Source organism: Tupaia chinensis, unplaced genomic scaffold (genome assembly GCF_000334495.1).
Source record: "Tupaia chinensis unplaced genomic scaffold, TupChi_1.0 Scaffold000081_1, whole genome shotgun sequence".
Taxonomy (NCBI): Eukaryota; Metazoa; Chordata; class Mammalia; order Scandentia; family Tupaiidae; genus Tupaia; species Tupaia belangeri.
Window position 1 is genome coordinate 109,410 of NW_006159542.1, and position 17,322 is coordinate 126,731.

Genomic DNA, 17,322 nt, shown 5'->3' on the forward strand with positions numbered 1-17,322 from the left:
GGGCTGCGGGAAGGGCGCCCGTTGGAGGGGCTGTGGCTCAGGGCGTGCACTGGGAAGCTGGACCGGTTGACTCTGCGGTGGCCTCCGTGTAAGTGTCAGGGTGTCTTGTACATAGTGACCTAGTGTTCTGCCATTCTTAGCTGTGGAGAAGGGGAGTCGGCTGGCATGAGGAGGGATTGAATTTTTGTTTCCTTAGTTAAGTGCTATAGTTTTAAAACTTTGTTTTAAATAAACTGTAGAACTCTTCATTGTCAGCAAAGCCAAGAGTCACTGCATCAATGAAGCTCAAGAACCTCTGTACTTAAAACATGATTTGCAATGTTCTGTTATTTTTTTGTATGTTTAGAATGCTGAAATGTTTTTGAAGTTAAAAAAACAGTATTACATTTCTAAAAATAAATAAATAAATAAATAAATAAAATGCCTCATGAAGAAAATACCTATCACAAAGCCCAAGATTTTTATTTTAGAAGAGAGTCATAATTGTCCAAAAGCTTATCACAGTATCACTTACAATAATTGGAATAAAATAAAATAGATTATAGCAGCACAGCACAGTGATAACAATAAAAAACACGTGAGGGTACTCTGTAAGCGTAGACCCTGTCTACTCTACCTTATATTTACTTAAAGTAAATGAGTACTGAGCATTAGAATAAGGTTTAGTAGCTTACATTCTGAATTTGAGTCACAGATCAGAATTCAACATTCGGTTATGACCCAGATTCTAATGAGCATTATGAATCAAAGCATATGACTAAGAATTGGCGTGATACACTTAATGCAATTTCTAAAAGATGTATCAAAATGTACACAAATGGGACAGATTTTTGACTTACATTAACCTATATTTATCATAGAACTATACTATTTTCGTCCTCAGTGAGCAAGTGCACTTGGCAGAAAGAGAAAGAGAGAGGGAGAAAGCACCCCTGTAGAGTCTAGCCACACCACAATCCTTTCTCTTCCATTTCTCCAGCATGTTGGAATTTTAGGCATGTACACACACGCATAAGAACACATGCTATGGGCGGCAAGTGGTGTGGTGGTTAAAGGCGCTGGGTTCCCACATGGCTGACTGCGGTTCTAGTCCCAGACTGGATGGCTCGCTTTCTAGCTTTCCCTTCCTTTCTCTTTCTCTCTGTCTGGTCAAATGAAATAATAATAATAATAACAACAACAACAAATGGAATTAAATAAATAAATAATTCTTTAAAAAAAGACAAAACAAAACAAAAGCTATAGGGCCAGCAGGGGGCGTGGTGGTTAAGGTACTGGACAGCCACATGGCCAACCACAGTTCAAGTCCTACCATGGTTCAAGACCCAGATCTTGCAGCTTAGAAATCACACCAGTGTGTGTGCGTGTGGGCTCAAAATCTGAGAGGAGAATGGAGAGGGCACTGCAGCATAGCCATCCCTGCTAGGGGGTGATTTCTCACTTTCCCTCTCTCCGTCTTTCTCTAGTAAGTGTACATGCACTATGGCAACACCTTAGAAACACACATACACACACATGCCATATTCTCTAGGCCCCCAGAGCCAGGACTCAAACTGCAAGGTCCACCATGTGAGATATGGCTCCCTTAACCATACTACAGAGTCAGCCCAGAACTACACCATTCCACCTTAAGAAAGAAAACTCTGCTCTGAGATTTGGTTTTACATGGAATCTTCTTCACAAGACAACAGGTGCTGAAAATAACCACTAACTCTTTACTGCATTTAAAATATTTTACATACACTTAGTAATATTTCTTTTCTAGTGCTACTAAATCAAAAGAACGTTATTCTCAATTTTGTTTCAAGAGAGGGTCTCATATGTTAATAATAATACTTACATAATTACAAAACAGCATATCTTATAAGCAATGTTATTTTAAATTAAAATGTCATTCGATCAGTAGAAACACAAAAGGCTATTTCACTGAAAAATTCTAACACCACATCTTTCCCCTACCCTCTTGGAGGGACAGAAAAAGAAAGGGAAAACAACCTTCAAAAACACTACGGATGGTGCAGCCATGATGGTGCACACTGCTAAGATGCTGTGCTTCACAGGCTAGGACCACATGGAACACCCTGGCTGAAGTCCCAGTCCAACCTAAAGGCTGGGTGTAGTGGGGTTCACCTGAAATCCCAGCAACTCGGGAGGCTGAGGCAAGAGGACCAGGAACTTGAGGTTAGTCTAGATGACATAGAGACACTGTCTTAAAAAGAGCTGTGGCGGCACACACCTGTAGTCCCAGCTGGGAGCGTGAGGCAGGGAGAATGCTGCACAGTGAGACCCTGTCTCAAAAGAAAATGTGGGGCCAGCCTGTAGCCTGGTAGTTAAGGCTGCTGGATCCCATGTGGCCAACCATGTGGCTCACATCCTGGAGCCAGCTCCTTGAAAAACCACACTGGACCCATATGCATGTATGCCCAAAACCCTGAAAAGAGAGAGAAGTAGAGGAGAAGGGATTGGGGCAGTAGTGTGAACAGGCCATGGGGTGTGCTTTCTCACTTTCCAATTTTTCATTGTCTTTCTCTGGCAATCACAAGTGCCCTCTGGCAAAATAGAAAAGAATAAAAAATAAAATGAAATAAAGAAAGCATAGGGTAGCTCCATGGCCTGGTGGTTAAAGTAGCCAGATCCCACATGACCAACTGTGCAGTCTGAGTCCAGGGTGGTTAAGGCAGCTAGACCCCAAATGGCCGATTACATGGCTTGAGTCCTGGGTAACATAATTACATGCCCAAAATTCCAAAAGGAGGGAGAGAGAGAGGAGAAGGGACTGTGGCATGATCATTCCCCATAGGAAGTGCTTTCTCCTCCACTTCTCTGTCTTCCTCTCTCTCTGGCAAGTGAGCCTGCCCTCCAGCACACCCCGCCTCCAGGAAAAAAAAAAGGGTTAAATCAATAAATAAGTTATAGAAATCCCTGGATCTGATTCACCAGTAACTTTAGAAGTCGTCTGTGTAATTCTTACCCTGATATATCAGAATAGATTGCAGTATCGACGAAGTATGTGGGTAAGAGATGAAAAACCAACAGTAGAATGGCCTTGCACCCTAAGCCCTGTGTCAGCCACAGGTCCAGAACTGCAGGTATTGCTGCCCAGTATGTTCCCAGAAATGGTACTGCTCCAAGGATTGCTGCCAAAGCTAATAAAATATTAAAAGAAGAAAAGCAACTCAATGTTGTTGGCAAAACAGTAACAAAACAGCAGAACCTAAGTATAGGCTGCTCTTACTTAAAAATTTCCACTAACAAATTAAATGCAAACTCAAAATTTTAAAAGAATGATATGCCCCATTTAACTGAATTTTCTAGTTAAATAAAGGTCCAGTATCTTAAAACCCAATATTGAAAATCTTTCTAAGGTGTGTGTCTACATTATGTACCTGTTCTTAAAGCAATAACATTTTACTGTTCTACACTTATTACTCTGAAGTAATGGCTAGTTAATACACAATCCTATAAATATAACTGTAGAGCATTTCTGAAAATCTATACCGAGTCCAATGCCAAATCAGAACTTAGCTTCTAAACCTCAGATATGAATATATTTATCTTCGCTTCTTTCTAAAATAAGTTACTAAAAATACACTAACAAATAAAACCCACACTACTTTCAGGACTTTATGTGAAAGCGCACTCCCTTCCAGAGCAGTAGTTCAAAATGATCTCTTTGACTGGCTCCCCTCCACACTAAGAGTCAAGTAGATGTGAATGTAGTTCTGGTCCTACCAGTAAACAGACGGGTGATCTTGGAAAACGCTGATTTCTCATCTATTCAACAAGACCACCACCTACCCTGCCTGGATCCAGGGGTGACTATAAATAACAGCTTCCACGTGCTCTCACACTAAAGTAAGCAAGAACATGACTGAATGGGGGAATATAAAGAAAGAAAGGGGGGAAGGCAGGTGGTGTGGTGGTTAAGGTGCTGGAATCCCACATGGCTGACCACGGTATGATTCCCAAAACTGGCAGGTTGTTTCTTTTTCTTTTTAAAGAGTTATTTTATTTAACTTCATTTATTTATACATTTTTAAATTTTAATTTGACCAGAGAGAGAGAGAAAAAGTAAGAGAGCAAGCCACCAGGTTCAGGACTCGAACCGTAGTCACCCATATGGGAATCCAGCGCCTTTAACCACCATGCCATCTGCTGGCCCCTGGCAGATTGATTTCTCATTCTCCCTTTCTCTCTCTGGTCAAATTATAAAATAAATAATAATAACAAACACAATTAAATTCATAAATAATTCTCTACAAGGAGAATAAACAAAGAAGGGAGCATAGAGAAGAGAGGAAAACAATGACGGTAGTGGTAAATGTGGAAGGCAGACATCCAAATAAAGATCAAGTAGGAGGAGAGGAAAAGAGAGAACACGGAGGGAAAAAGAACAAATGCTCACTGGACCACCCGGTGCTTATGGAATGAGGGCATTGTCAAAGCAGGTCTTGAGAAGTCTGGAGATACTGTCTCTGCCCTCTGAGTCCCTCGCTTAGCCTCCAAGCCCTATCCTCACAAGGAAAAGCTTCTTGACAACATTTTGCTCAGCCTTTTTAGAGGTTCAGCTGTCCTCAAGCACACCCATTACCAGACACGCACACGCACACACACACACATCAGTTCTGGTTGGGGCCCAGAGGGTATTGGGCTTTGTGAAAGCCTGAACGGAGGGAGGCTCTGTGCTTGAGCCCTTGACTCAGTGATCGGAGCATGGAGAGGAAGCTGGCACCCTGGGTCCTGGCTTCCTGCCAGCAGGGCATTAGGTATGTCCTGGTGCTCTCACCGTGTGCTGGCCTGTGCTTGGGCCAACACTGTCACGTAATTCATTTATTTATACATTTTTAAATTTTAATTTGACCAGAGAGAGAGAGAAAAAGTAAGAGAGCAAGCCACCAGGTTCAGGACTCGAACCGTAGTCACCCATATGGGAATCCAGCGCCTTTAACCACCATGCCATCTGCTGGCCCCTGGCAGATTGATTTCTCATTCTCCCTTTCTCTCTCTGGTCAAATTATAAAATAAATAATAATAACAAACACAATTAAATTCATAAATAATTCTCTACAAGGAGAATAAACAAAGAAGGGAGCATAGAGAAGAGAGGAAAACAATGACGGTAGTGGTAAATGTGGAAGGCAGACATCCAAATAAAGATCAAGTAGGAGGAGAGGAAAAGAGAGAACACGGAGGGAAAAAGAACAAATGCTCACTGGACCACCCGGTGCTTATGGAATGAGGGCATTGTCAAAGCAGGTCTTGAGAAGTCTGGAGATACTGTCTCTGCCCTCTGAGTCCCTCGCTTAGCCTCCAAGCCCTATCCTCACAAGGAAAAGCTTCTTGACAACATTTTGCTCCCTGCCAATAAATTCAATCTCCGTATTTATTGAATGCCAACTATATGCTAGGTGTGTACGAAGTGCAGTTGTTCATGTAGCAAGTGCGTACGTAGTGCTTTCTATATGCTGAGTATATCCCAGATACTGGGGTACAGCAAGAAACACACACATTACAAATCCTAAATCTGCTCCCAATCTAACGTAGGTTAAATCTCAAGCCATAAAATTCAGCACTGTAAAGTTGAGGGAGACATTTCGTAATATTCATAAAATGCTCTTTCTTTAAAATTAACGCACGGTTGTTACCTGATGGTATGAAGACGATATTGATGCCGAATATGGTATGTGTCAGCCAGGTGTACAATCCGTAGAAAGCAGCCATTTTAAGGGAAGCATCGAACACCCCTCTAGAATGCCCAAAGACAGAAGAAAACATAAACATGGTATCATATTCTGATTCAAAAAAAGCAGTGCTTTACGTTTCTGGCCATTTCATTCCAAATCTGGTAACAGCTTCAATATTTCTTCTGATCAAAAAACACTATTTCATTTTATTCAAAAAAAAGTAAAGACCTCCTATTTTGAAGTCCTGAGACATGCTTGCTAAGCTATTCTTTACATTTCTTACCGATGAAAAGGTAACTGAAATGAAACACCTTAAGATGCCCTATCACTAAAATAAAATCCACCAGCTTAACATTTCTAAAGTATATATCTTACTGCTAAAATAAATGGAAGAAAAACTTAGGTATGAAAAATATGTTTCCAAGGATATAGTTAAACCCCAAGAAACATACGCTGTGGCCAGCCCTCCTGTATAAAAGGAGCAAGGTAGGGAAAATGTAATAGTACTCATCAACCTTTCCTCTCTTGGTAACATAATTTCCCCCCATTTTCAAACATTTTGCAACCAAGCCTACAAAAGTTGATTCCACAAATGTTATCAAAGAATAAAGACAATTGAGGGAAAATTTATGGACAAAAACAGTAATAAAAAATAACCATTAACCTTAAAAGTAAAATCTGAGAGGAAAATACAAATGAGATTGAAAAAAAGACGCAGATCACACATATTCAGTGAATAACTGAATAAAACAGTATTTTAGTACATGAAAATCCGTAGTATCGGGCACTTCAGTTTGGCCTCAGCTGGAATACTAATACGGCGGCATGGTGTAAAGAGGAGAAGTAAGGAAGTGTTGGGGCATCCAAGGCTGCAAACCTTAACCCCGAGCTATCACAAAACTATAAACACCGAGCCTTTCTACACGTCCACAGGGTGCGCTGTCAGAGCGAAGCCAAGTTCTGGGATTTAGGCGTCTAAAACACAGATCTGGTAACAGAGGCGCTCCCCAACTGTGAAACCTTCTTTGTCATCTTAACCAACAGCTTTCACTCAAAAATATCTTAAAGGTGCCATGGGACCCTTAGCCACAAGGACCCAGATTAGAGTGATCACAGAGAGACCTAAAACGAGGGCGATATCTCATAGGAAATGCAAAGGATCTGAACGGTAAGTGAAGTGAGCAGACAGAGGAAAAAGGAAAATGACACAACTTCGGGAGGGAAGAAGAATGGTGGTCTTTCAAAGGCACAGAAGAGGCCAGGACAGAAGAGGAATTGTTAAAAAACGCAGTAAGTTTAGTTTGGGCAAAGTTGAACAGGCTGATAACATACCCTGGAGGTAGTTGAAAGAAGAGACAAAGCTTAAGAGAGAATTTAGAATAAGAGATTTGAGATGGACCCGGATAGATTAACTATAGGAAAGAGTAAGATAGCTTAAAACGACAAGCATGGACGAAATGGGGCAACGGGTGTGTTCTCATTAGGGACAAATGTGTATCAGTCAGGGAGATAATAAAATCATTTCTGCTGTAGAGAAAAAAAGAAGCACTGCAGGGTAATAATCCCAGACACCAAAGAAGGAGGATACTTTTAAGAAAGCAGTAGTTAGAAATTTTTAAGCCAAAATGACATTGAAGGTGCGATCAAATATTGCAACTAAATAACCCCCTCTAAGTGGTGAGTAAGCAAAGCTCAAAGCAAGAAGGCCACCTGCAGGAAACAGAGCAGTCTTCTTCCTTTCTACCTCTGAGAACCAATATTCTCATTAGGGCAACTTTTAAATACTTTTGAGAACCCTAAACGTATGTTTACAGTTACTAAACATAATCACAGGACACAATGAGGACAGAAAAGACAATATATTCCCCCCTCGACCTCATTGTTCACGATCAAGAAATATAAAAAGCTATGTAAAACAGCACACACACAAAATCCTCTAATGCTTTACTAGGAGATACAATTCTTTATTTATTTTATATATTTTTAAAATTTGCCAGAAGGCGCATGAGCTTCCTAGAGAAAGAGAGAGGGAAAGTGAGAAAGCACCCTCCTGTGGGGCACGGTCACACCACAATCCCTTCTACATCTCTCCCTCCCTTGGGGATTTGGGGACACGGACACACACACACACACACACACACACACACACACATACACACACCTGGCATGTTTCTCGAGCCACCGGGTCCAGGACCCAAACCATGCTGTCAACCACCTTAATCACCAGGCCACAGTCTGGCCCAGAATTTTCTAACTCTCTCAAATTCCTAGCCTGTTTCTCATCTTTTCTTGTGTGTGTATAATTTTAATTGAGCTATAATTTACAAGTGAGCAATTCTGTATGTTTTGACAAAGGTTAAGTTGCATAACCACCACTATGATCAAGACATAAAATATTCCCATCACCCCAAAAGGTTCCCTGTGCTCTTTCACATCAGTCTCTCCCTGAACACTGTCCTGTAACAGTCACTAGATAATACTTCCTGTCACTGTAATTTTCTTTTTTAGAATTTCATATAAACAGATTTTTATATTATACGCCTTTTAAAAATACTGTGGTAAGGGACCAGCAGTTAGCGTAATGGCTATGTCGCTGTACTTCCACGTAGTCGACTACGGTTCAAGTCCCGGACCCGGTGGGTTAAACTCACGCCAGGTGCATGTGCACATGTGCCCAGGATACCAAGAGGAGAATGGAGAAGGGATTGCGGCGTGGTCATCCTCCCTGGGGGGTGATTTCTCTCTTCTATGTCTCTGTCTTTCTGGCAAACGCACACACCCTATAGCAAAAACCTCTTAAAAAAAAATACTGTGGTAAAGTAGAAAACAACATTTATCATCTTACATCATTTTTAGTGTTCAGTTCGGCAGTGTTAAATATATTCACATAGTCATTAGGTAGCTTTCGGTGTTTGGTTCCTTCACTAAGTAAAATGCTTCTTAGCTTCATCCACATTGTTGAGCATATTAGCAATATACTAATATACTACTGAGTAGTATCCCAATATATGAATATTCTACACATTGTTTACTCACTCACCAAATGATGGGCATTTAGGCTGTTCCCAGTTTGGAACTAGGAATAACAATCCTGTGAACACTGTATGTACATACACTTCCATTTCTCTTCACTAAATACCACACAGAGGAGTCGATTTAACTTTCGAAGGAATCCAAGGAACAGTATTGATCTCTCATTTCAGAGAAAACTAAAAGCTTATGGACATTAATCCAGAAGGCATTGCCTCCTACATCACATCAGATCTCCTCAAGGTGTGAGGCCAACTTCACACTGACAGAGGGTGAGTAGATTCCGGCACGAAGAGCGGCATGACAGCGCACTGGAAGCCCCTACGCTGACTGAGTGCTCGGTTGGTGCTCAGTAAGTAGGAGGTGTTATCCATGCTGCAGATATCACAGTTTTTTGTTTGTTTTGAGAGAGACAGAAAGTGAGAAATCACTCCCCAGGTGGACAGGCACACCACAATGCCTTCTCCTCCATTTTCCTCTCGGCATTTTGGGCACAAAAAACTGTATCTCCAAGTTCTCCCTAGCACTTGGCAACTGATTCCTATGCACGCCTCTCTGGAGTAAGAGTTCCACAAGCCAGGGACAACTGTTTTTTCCCTCTACTTCTCAGTTTTTCTCTAATTTGCTCTATTGTGTATTTATACTGTAGGGCACTAAAGGTGTGTGTGTTCCTGCCTCATTTACACACTGTACAAGAGATGTCTTCAAAAAGCTCACGGAAAATGTGTATTTTCCCACAAATGCTTTGAATTCTCCTTGTATATGTAACTCCTCTACACCAGAAGCTTGAATTGAATTCAAATGATTGCTTAGGACTTTATTTTTTCCTAACTAGCCACATTATCTTCATCTTCTATAAAAATGAAACTGTTATTTTCCTACAATTTTTCGGATACTTTGCTTCAGTCACCAGCCCTCTCTTATTTCTGACCAACAAGATTGTTCTGGCTGCTTTTCTAAACCGAGAATGAGAAAACTAGTCAGCTCAGGATTTGATCAGTTGATTCAGTTAACACAGAGCCACAGATTGTGGCCATGTAGGCACGTGTCTAAGGAAGAAGAAAGGAAAGTGGAGGATGAGTGAAGAGTCCAAATTCGAAGCCTGCCTACTCCACATACACTCACACTGAACCTATCCTGTCTTCTTTCTAATGGTCAAATGGACGATTTGTGGGGGACTGAGAGTTTTATTTACCTCGCTAGTATCTACCCTCACCACAACACACTACGTATCAAGCAGAACGTGAGCCAGCGGAGGAGGACTGTCCAGCTTCTAGAGATTCAACATACAGTAGAATCACCAACTGGCAAAGTATTTCCCAGCTCCTTGGATCACTGCCTAACCTCTCTTGAGAAGTTATATCTCCCTCCCTTTCCTGGCTCACATGCCCAAGATCCAGCTCCACAGAACAATGTCCAAAAGCCTGGTGGACAACAGATTTCCAGCACGAGGTGGAGGGCCCTGACATGCATTCAGACCTAGAACTGCTGAGGGGTGCAGGGAAAAGTCACTTACATCAAAGCCTTCTGTCCCCACCAAAACAGCTGTGAGTCATAGGCACAAGCGTACAACAATGGCATCCCATCAGATGATCCGGGGTTTTCGGCAGTAGTAATATTAATTCAGTAGCTTTCTATCTTCGTACCTGGGTTAGTATCCTTGACAACACTGACAAGGCCTAGTGATCATGAATGCTTATACTAATGCTAACTAAAAAAATAACAAGGGATTGTGTCAATTACATAGACAAACAGTAAACGTTTGTATCTCAAAACAAGTACTATTATAAACCCAGTAAAAGGAATTTAGCAGTCAACTGCAGTGGTGACAACAGGCTGCCATGCTGGAACCACGCAGGACAGTCCCAGGTTTACAAGTCAAGGTTTGCCTATACACAGGACGCGAGCCTGCCCAGGATCCTGGCTGGTTGAAGACAAGGACAGCATGAGGACCCTGCTAGGGTGCCTATCTCTGTCTCTCATAGGAAAAAAAAAATACATCAACTTTTAAAATATGGATTTAGCACATTTTTAAATGCCAGAGGGTGCATATGCACACATGAGAAGGAACAGAAAGAGATAGAGCATCCCCCAATGGAGCCTGGACACACTCTAGTCCTTTCTCCTCCAATTCTCTATCACATCAGGATACTGGGCAGGTACATATGTGCCTAACTTGTAAGCCAGCAGGGCTGGAACTCAAACCCTAATTAGCCAGGCAGGATCCAGTTACCTCCACATAGCACTTAACTATGCCACAGAGGCGGCCCAAATTCAGCAATTTTTAAAGCATCACACTGAGAAACTAAACATGAGAAAAAATGTTTAAAGTCATTTGCTTGGAAATAAAAAAATAAAATAAATAGAAGATCAAGTTTACTAGACCAATTTTTATCAGGAAGGTTAAAAAGGTTACTGTCTTGATTATTATTTTAAAGCTTCAGCTAATTTGAATTTCCCAAATACATGTAAGAGACTGCCTATTTCCATTTTAGTAGAAAGATTTCTTCAAATAAGTTAAAACACATTTTCTTACAGCTTTCAACTCTTACACAACTTAATTTAAACAATGTTTGTTATACCTTTAAATTCAGGAGACTGACTTTTCAATGAATATTTAATTTGCTTACAGTTAAAAAACCAGAAATACGAATTTACTAATCAATGCTTAAAAAAAAAAAACAAAAACAAACAAACAACAAAAGACACAAATACTTTGAATTCTCCGAAATTGGGGAGTAGAGATGAGAAGCACATTCATTTTACAAATAAAAATCTCACAGTACACACATTCTCCCATCTAATTCACTAGTAGGAATCCCACCCACCAGCACTGAACAGCTGTAATTCCAGCAAGCAAGAGCCATACCCGTGTGCATGCACTCATGTGAAAATATCACACACACTAAATTGCATTGAGGCCGTGACAACATGCAACTTAGTAATGTGCAATATCTCCACCAGAGCAAGCAGGATGGGAGCATCGGGGAAGAAGGGTGTGATGTGTGCATTCAGGAGACAGCATGCCGCTAAAGGGAGGAAAATGGTTTGGGAGTAAAGGCTGCATGCCGCTAACTCAAAAATTCATGAGATGAAAACCCAATCACAAATGAATTCAGTTCAGAAAAATACTTCATCGGAATTAAAATAATACTTAACATTAAAAAATTCAATGAGACGGTGATCAAAAGGAGCCATATATTCCAAGAACAGACTATCTGGTCATGCACTTAACCCCCAATTTCAATTCTACTTTTCTCTTATTAATGGATCACATAAATTGAGTTTAATGACTTCCACTTGATTTCAATATCCATGGTGATTGATGACTGACACTCATAAAATCTGGTACCACTGATAATTTGTAGACTAGATCACACTTTCAGGACATTAAAATAAAATTTTCATACTCATTTGTATAATATTTTTCTTAAAATGTTTTTCCATAAAGAAGCATATTCCTTCTTGAACACAATCCTTCAGAATGAAAAATTGTACAAGAGCTCTTAGGAATAGAACTCATGGCTGTCTTATTTATAGGAGACAGTACTTCAGAGAAATCTATATAAAGCCTATACATTTTAAATATAAAGAAATATCCCAATAAAGAAATATCCCAAAAGATGTAGACTACCAAAAAAAATCTTGAATTACAGGATTTAATTTGTACATCTTGATATAGCTTTGCTTAGAAAAATGGCCCGGGCCATAACACATTCTTTAGTTTGTACTATATTTACCAGACTCACAAAAAATGATTAGTGTTCAGAACCATGAGGATTTTATATTAAGTTTTTTTCTGTATTAAAAATAAGATGATAATAGGGGCCGGCAAGTGGCGTGGTGGTTAAGGGTGCTGGACTCCCACATGGCTGACCACAGTTCGAGTCAAGGACCTATTGGCTTGCCTTCTCACTTTTCCTCTCTCTCACTCTGTCCCTCTCTAGTCAAATTAAAATTATTAATTAATTAATTAAACTTCAATAAAATAATTCTTTTAAAAAATGATGATAAAATGATGGTTATAGTGTATACTTCAGTGTCTGCACTCCCAAAAAGAAAAGGCAAATCTGCCTGTAAAAAATGTATTTCCTGGGACCAGCAGAAGGTGTAATGGTTATGTTGCTGGACTTTGAGGTAGTTGACCGTGGTTCAAGTCCTGGACCTGGCAGCTTCAAACTCATGCCACGTGCACATGCATACATGCCCCAAATCCAAGAAAATGGAGGATAAGAAACTGCAACGTGGCCATTTCCCCCCTCCCCCGGGGGGCAATTTCTCACTTTCTAACTGTCTCTCTCTCTCTCTGGCAAGCACATGTGCAAAAGTCTCTGTTAAAAAAAAAAATATATATATATATATAGTATTTCCTTCTGTCTCTATAGAGAACAGCACTCTCAAATTTCAAACTCTCTGAGCTGAAGACCTGAAATTTCTAGCCACCAGCTTTGTGCATTCATTTTACCACCACCAGAAATTGAACTCATGATGTTCTCCCTCATTCAGCTCCTCCTGGAAAAAGACACCATGGCAGAACGGGACGTGTGCGGTCAATCAGCTGGACCCTTGTGCAAAGCAGAGCTTTACTTACCACTCAACTAGCAAGCACGACATTAAAGAACAAAGATTAAAACAAAGGAGGTGGTATTATTTGGTATGAAAGAAGGTGACTCAATGACAGAGAATGGTCAACTAAGAAAGCAGAACAAGAGAAAATTGATGAATTATGATTTGAAAATAAAAAAAACTTTCGTTAATACCAAGTCAGTGTTAAAAGGTTACTTCAGGAAAATGAAGCACCACCTTTTCTGAAATTCTGTTTGGACAAGAAAGGTATTTTTCTGTAGGGCTTGGCTCAAGTCACACGACTAGAGAATTTGCACCAGTCTTTGCTGGACTGATTCAATAGCTGTATCTTATTGATCAGATAAAAGGTTGTTTTTCCTTTTTGGTAAAGCAACTTGCATAAATGAGTCAGAAAGATACTCTTTAGATAGAAAACAACCTATGGCTTAAATTTTCTTCATTTCACTTACTTAATAAGGATAACCAACCATCAGATAGGTTTAGTAGGGAGGTTAAAGGCAGTACCTTCCCTAAAGGCTATTGATAATACACTCCCAAGCCTGGAATCTTCACATGACTGGCCCTCAGTGCATAACAAGGCACCATAAAAAGTTCTAAGAGCATTTTTAAATTCCTACTTGACAACTAATCAAGGAAACAAGATATTGGTGAAGACTTTACCCAGTTACTGCTAGTAGGAAAAAAAGAAAAAAAACTCACCAAAGTTTCCGGAGATGATAGACTGTGAGAACATGAATTCTATCTAAATGTAACTGAAGGTTTTCTAAAGATCACAGTGCTTTCTCCTTAACTATTACATGAATATAGTGGTGGGATGGGGGGAAACAATCCAGGATCCATCAGACAGCATTATCAGGTCAAATCAAGATTTCTATAGAAGACTAGTTCCAAATCATGTTATCTTTAAAACGCAGGTGCAAGCAGAAATCCCAGCCAAAGTCACTATTTAAGAGAAGCATAAAACTGCCTGGCTAAGAACTTATTAGAAAATGGAGCTCCAGGCCCAGCAGGTGGTATGGTGGTTAAGACAGCTAGATCTCACTTGGTCGAATGAGTGGGTTGAGTCCCAGATCCAACAGACTGAAAAATGCACCAGGCACATGTGTGTTGTGAGCACAAAATCCTGAAAGGAGAAATGAAGGAAAAAGGACTGTGGCATGATCATGCGTCATGGTGGGTTTGGGGGTAGTTCCTCACTTTCCTTCTCCCTTTCTCTGTTCTTCTCTGGTCAGCACATGCAGAAGGGAGGGAGGGAGGAAGAAAGGGAGGAGGGAAAGAAGGAAAGGAGGGAACGGAGGGAAAAGAAGGAAGGAAAGGAAGAGATGGAAAGGAAAGGAAGAAAGAGGGAGAGAAAGAAAGAAAGAGGGAGGGAGGGAGGGAAGGAAGGAAAGGAAGAGAAGGAAAGGAAGAAAGAGAGAAAGAAAGAAAGAAGGAGGCAGGGAAGAAAGGGAAAAGGAAGGAAGGAAGGAAGGAAGGAAGGAAGGAAGGGAGGGAGGAAGGAAGGAAGGAAGGAAGGAAGGAAGGAAGGAAGAAAGAAAGAAAGAAAGAAAGAAAGAAAGAAAGAGGAACTAATAGATAATGTGGGGGCTTTATTTCAGTAATTATTCCCAAGAAGTGCAAATGTAGTTGTCTTGTTGATGAGCAATGGACAGGCCGTGGAAGGAGCCAAGAAAGACCTGCATTGCAAATGCCCCTCTCTACCAGAAATGATGAAAATAAAAAGAGAGAGAAAGGAGCCAGAAGCAAGTGACTTGGAAAGAGCTCATGCAAAAAAAACTGAAGCAGCAGCTCTTTCAGAAACCATGCTTACAACACATGGGCCCCAGGAGGCATGACAAAAGTTTCTGGCCAGAACCTAAAACGCATATGAACAACATGACTTAAAGATAACCAAAGGCTGCTATTCCAGTACCAGCCTGTCCCTGACCAAGGTTGCAGGGGAAGAGAGAAACAAGGGGACCATCTACTTTCCTCCTGGAGCAAAGGAGAAGTCCCTGAGAACAGCAGAGGACATAGTGCAAGAGAGGTTTCCCTGAGCAACTGACACATGCTGAGAGCTAGACTAAGGTGCTGACAGAGACAGTCCATCTTCCTAAATCACAGGCTTCAGAGAAGGCTTTTGAAACTCCTTTGCATTTTCTTCTTATTAACATTTATACTGCTCACCTTATCCTTTCAAAATGAGATAAAAATCTTTTATTTTTTTTTGGAGAAGTTTTTTGCTATAGGGTGCATGTGATCGTCAGAAAGACAGAGACAGAGAGATAGAAAGCAAGAAATTACCTCCCCAGGGGGGATGGCCACAATGCAATCCCATCTCCTCCATTCTCTTCTTGGGATCTTGGGCATGCACACACGCGCACCTGGCTGAGTTTAAGCCACCAGGTCCAGGACTCAAACCGTGGTTGACTACATGGGAGCTCAGCGAAGTAGCCATTACGCTAACTGCTGGTCCCAATGAGATAAAAATCTTGAAAATACCAGAGTCCTTCACTAGTTCAGCATTGACTATTGCTAGGAAGTCTGGAGAAAAAATGGGCTTTTTGTAGAAAGTAGTTTCTGAAGGAAGCAAGAACGGCATCTATCTCATTCCTACCTGATGGCTTCTTCCACAGACTGGCCAATAATGTTGGAAGAAGGACCTGGCTGAGAGAGTGGCGTCAGGCTTATCACCCACTTCACGGGCTTGTAGTACTCATCACTGGAACTTAACAGATAAAATAGTGTGGTCAGGAAAATTATCTGCAAAACAAAGGACAGTATTTCCTAAAAAATCACATTTGGAGACAACAGGAAGACACACCTGCTAACGCCAATGGAACCAAGCACGTGCAGTCCCCAGGAAGGACATACGGCGTGCACTCGTCTACGCGTACCTACCAGGGAGAGCACGAAGTTGAGGAGGGCAGTCCCGCTATAGAAGAGGATGGTCAGGAGCGTGGTGACGGTGGTAAACAGCAGGCTTACGTTCCGGCTCATCACAATCCACAGAGACTCCAGGATCTGTCAAGGAGGGAAAGCTGGGTATCAGAACCAATCCTCAGGAGAGACGTGTCTACAGCCACCTAGTGTACTTCTAAGGCAGTGTTTTAGTATCATGAACTGAAAAGACAGGACCTGAGGACTACTTTAAATAAAAAATTTTAAAAAAAGTGTATCAACTCAAACACCTGAATGATCAACAATAAGGAAAATAGTGGAATATAGTGAATCCACTCCAGATAATATTAGGCAATCATTGAAAACATCTCGAGATCAGCAGATGGCGTAATAGTTACGTTGCTGGACTCACACATGGCCGACTGTGGTTCAAATCCTGGACCCAAAGGCTTGAAATTCATGCCGGGAGCGTGTGTATGTGTGCATGTCCATGATCCCAGGAGGAGAATAGAAGAGAAGGGATTATAGCATGGCCATCCCCCCAGGGGGTGACTTCTTGCTGTCTGTCTCTCAGGCAAACACATGCGCCCTATAGCAAAAAATATCTCTTAAAAAAAATCTCTACTACACAAAGAAAAATATCTCATGACTTAATACTATGTTTAAAAAGCAGAATACAGGGAACAGCAGATGGTGTGGTGGTTAAGGCGCTAGACTTCCACATGACCAACCGTGGTTTGAGTCCTGAACCTGGCAGCTTGAAAAATCATGCCAGCTGGGGCCAGCAGATGGTGTAGCGGTTACATCGCTGGATTCCCATGGGGTCGACTGTGGTTCTAGTCCCAGATCCTGTGGCTTGAAAATCAAACTGTGTGTGTGTGTGTGTGTGTGTGTGTGTGTGTGTGTGTGTGTCTCCAAGATCCCAGGAAGAAAATGGAGGAAAAAGATCATGGTGTGGCCATCACCTCTGACAGGAGATTTCCCACTTTCCCTCTCACTGTCCCGTCTCTCTCTAGTGAGCATACATGTTCTAAGGTTAAAAACCTTAAAAAAGAAAAAGAAAAAGTCATGCCAGGCGCATGTGCATGCATAGCCAAAATCCCAGGAGAATGGAGAAGGTATTGTGATGTGGCCATTCCTG

General features: G+C 41.2%; 1 protein-coding gene and 1 non-coding gene across 3 annotated transcripts in view; both read right to left on the reverse strand.

Moving 5' to 3' along the window:
* The window catches only part of TMEM245 (transmembrane protein 245), a 112,760-nt gene that overhangs the window by 15,858 nt on the left and 79,580 nt on the right, over positions 1 to 17,322 (reverse strand). For both annotated transcript variants that reach the window (XM_027769377.1, XM_006142706.3), the window contains 4 exons: positions 16,182 to 16,304; positions 15,898 to 16,043; positions 5,646 to 5,746; positions 2,972 to 3,146 (listed from right to left, as the gene is read on the reverse strand). In XM_027769377.1, coding sequence (XP_027625178.1) covers positions 2,972 to 3,146; positions 5,646 to 5,746; positions 15,898 to 16,043; positions 16,182 to 16,304 — 545 coding nt within the window. The remainder of the gene's footprint in view (positions 1 to 2,971; positions 3,147 to 5,645; positions 5,747 to 15,897; positions 16,044 to 16,181; positions 16,305 to 17,322) is intronic.
* Positions 11,607 to 11,668, reverse strand: MIR32 (microRNA mir-32). Its single transcript, NR_129375.1, has one exon. It is a non-coding gene; the product is annotated as a microRNA mir-32 (primary transcript).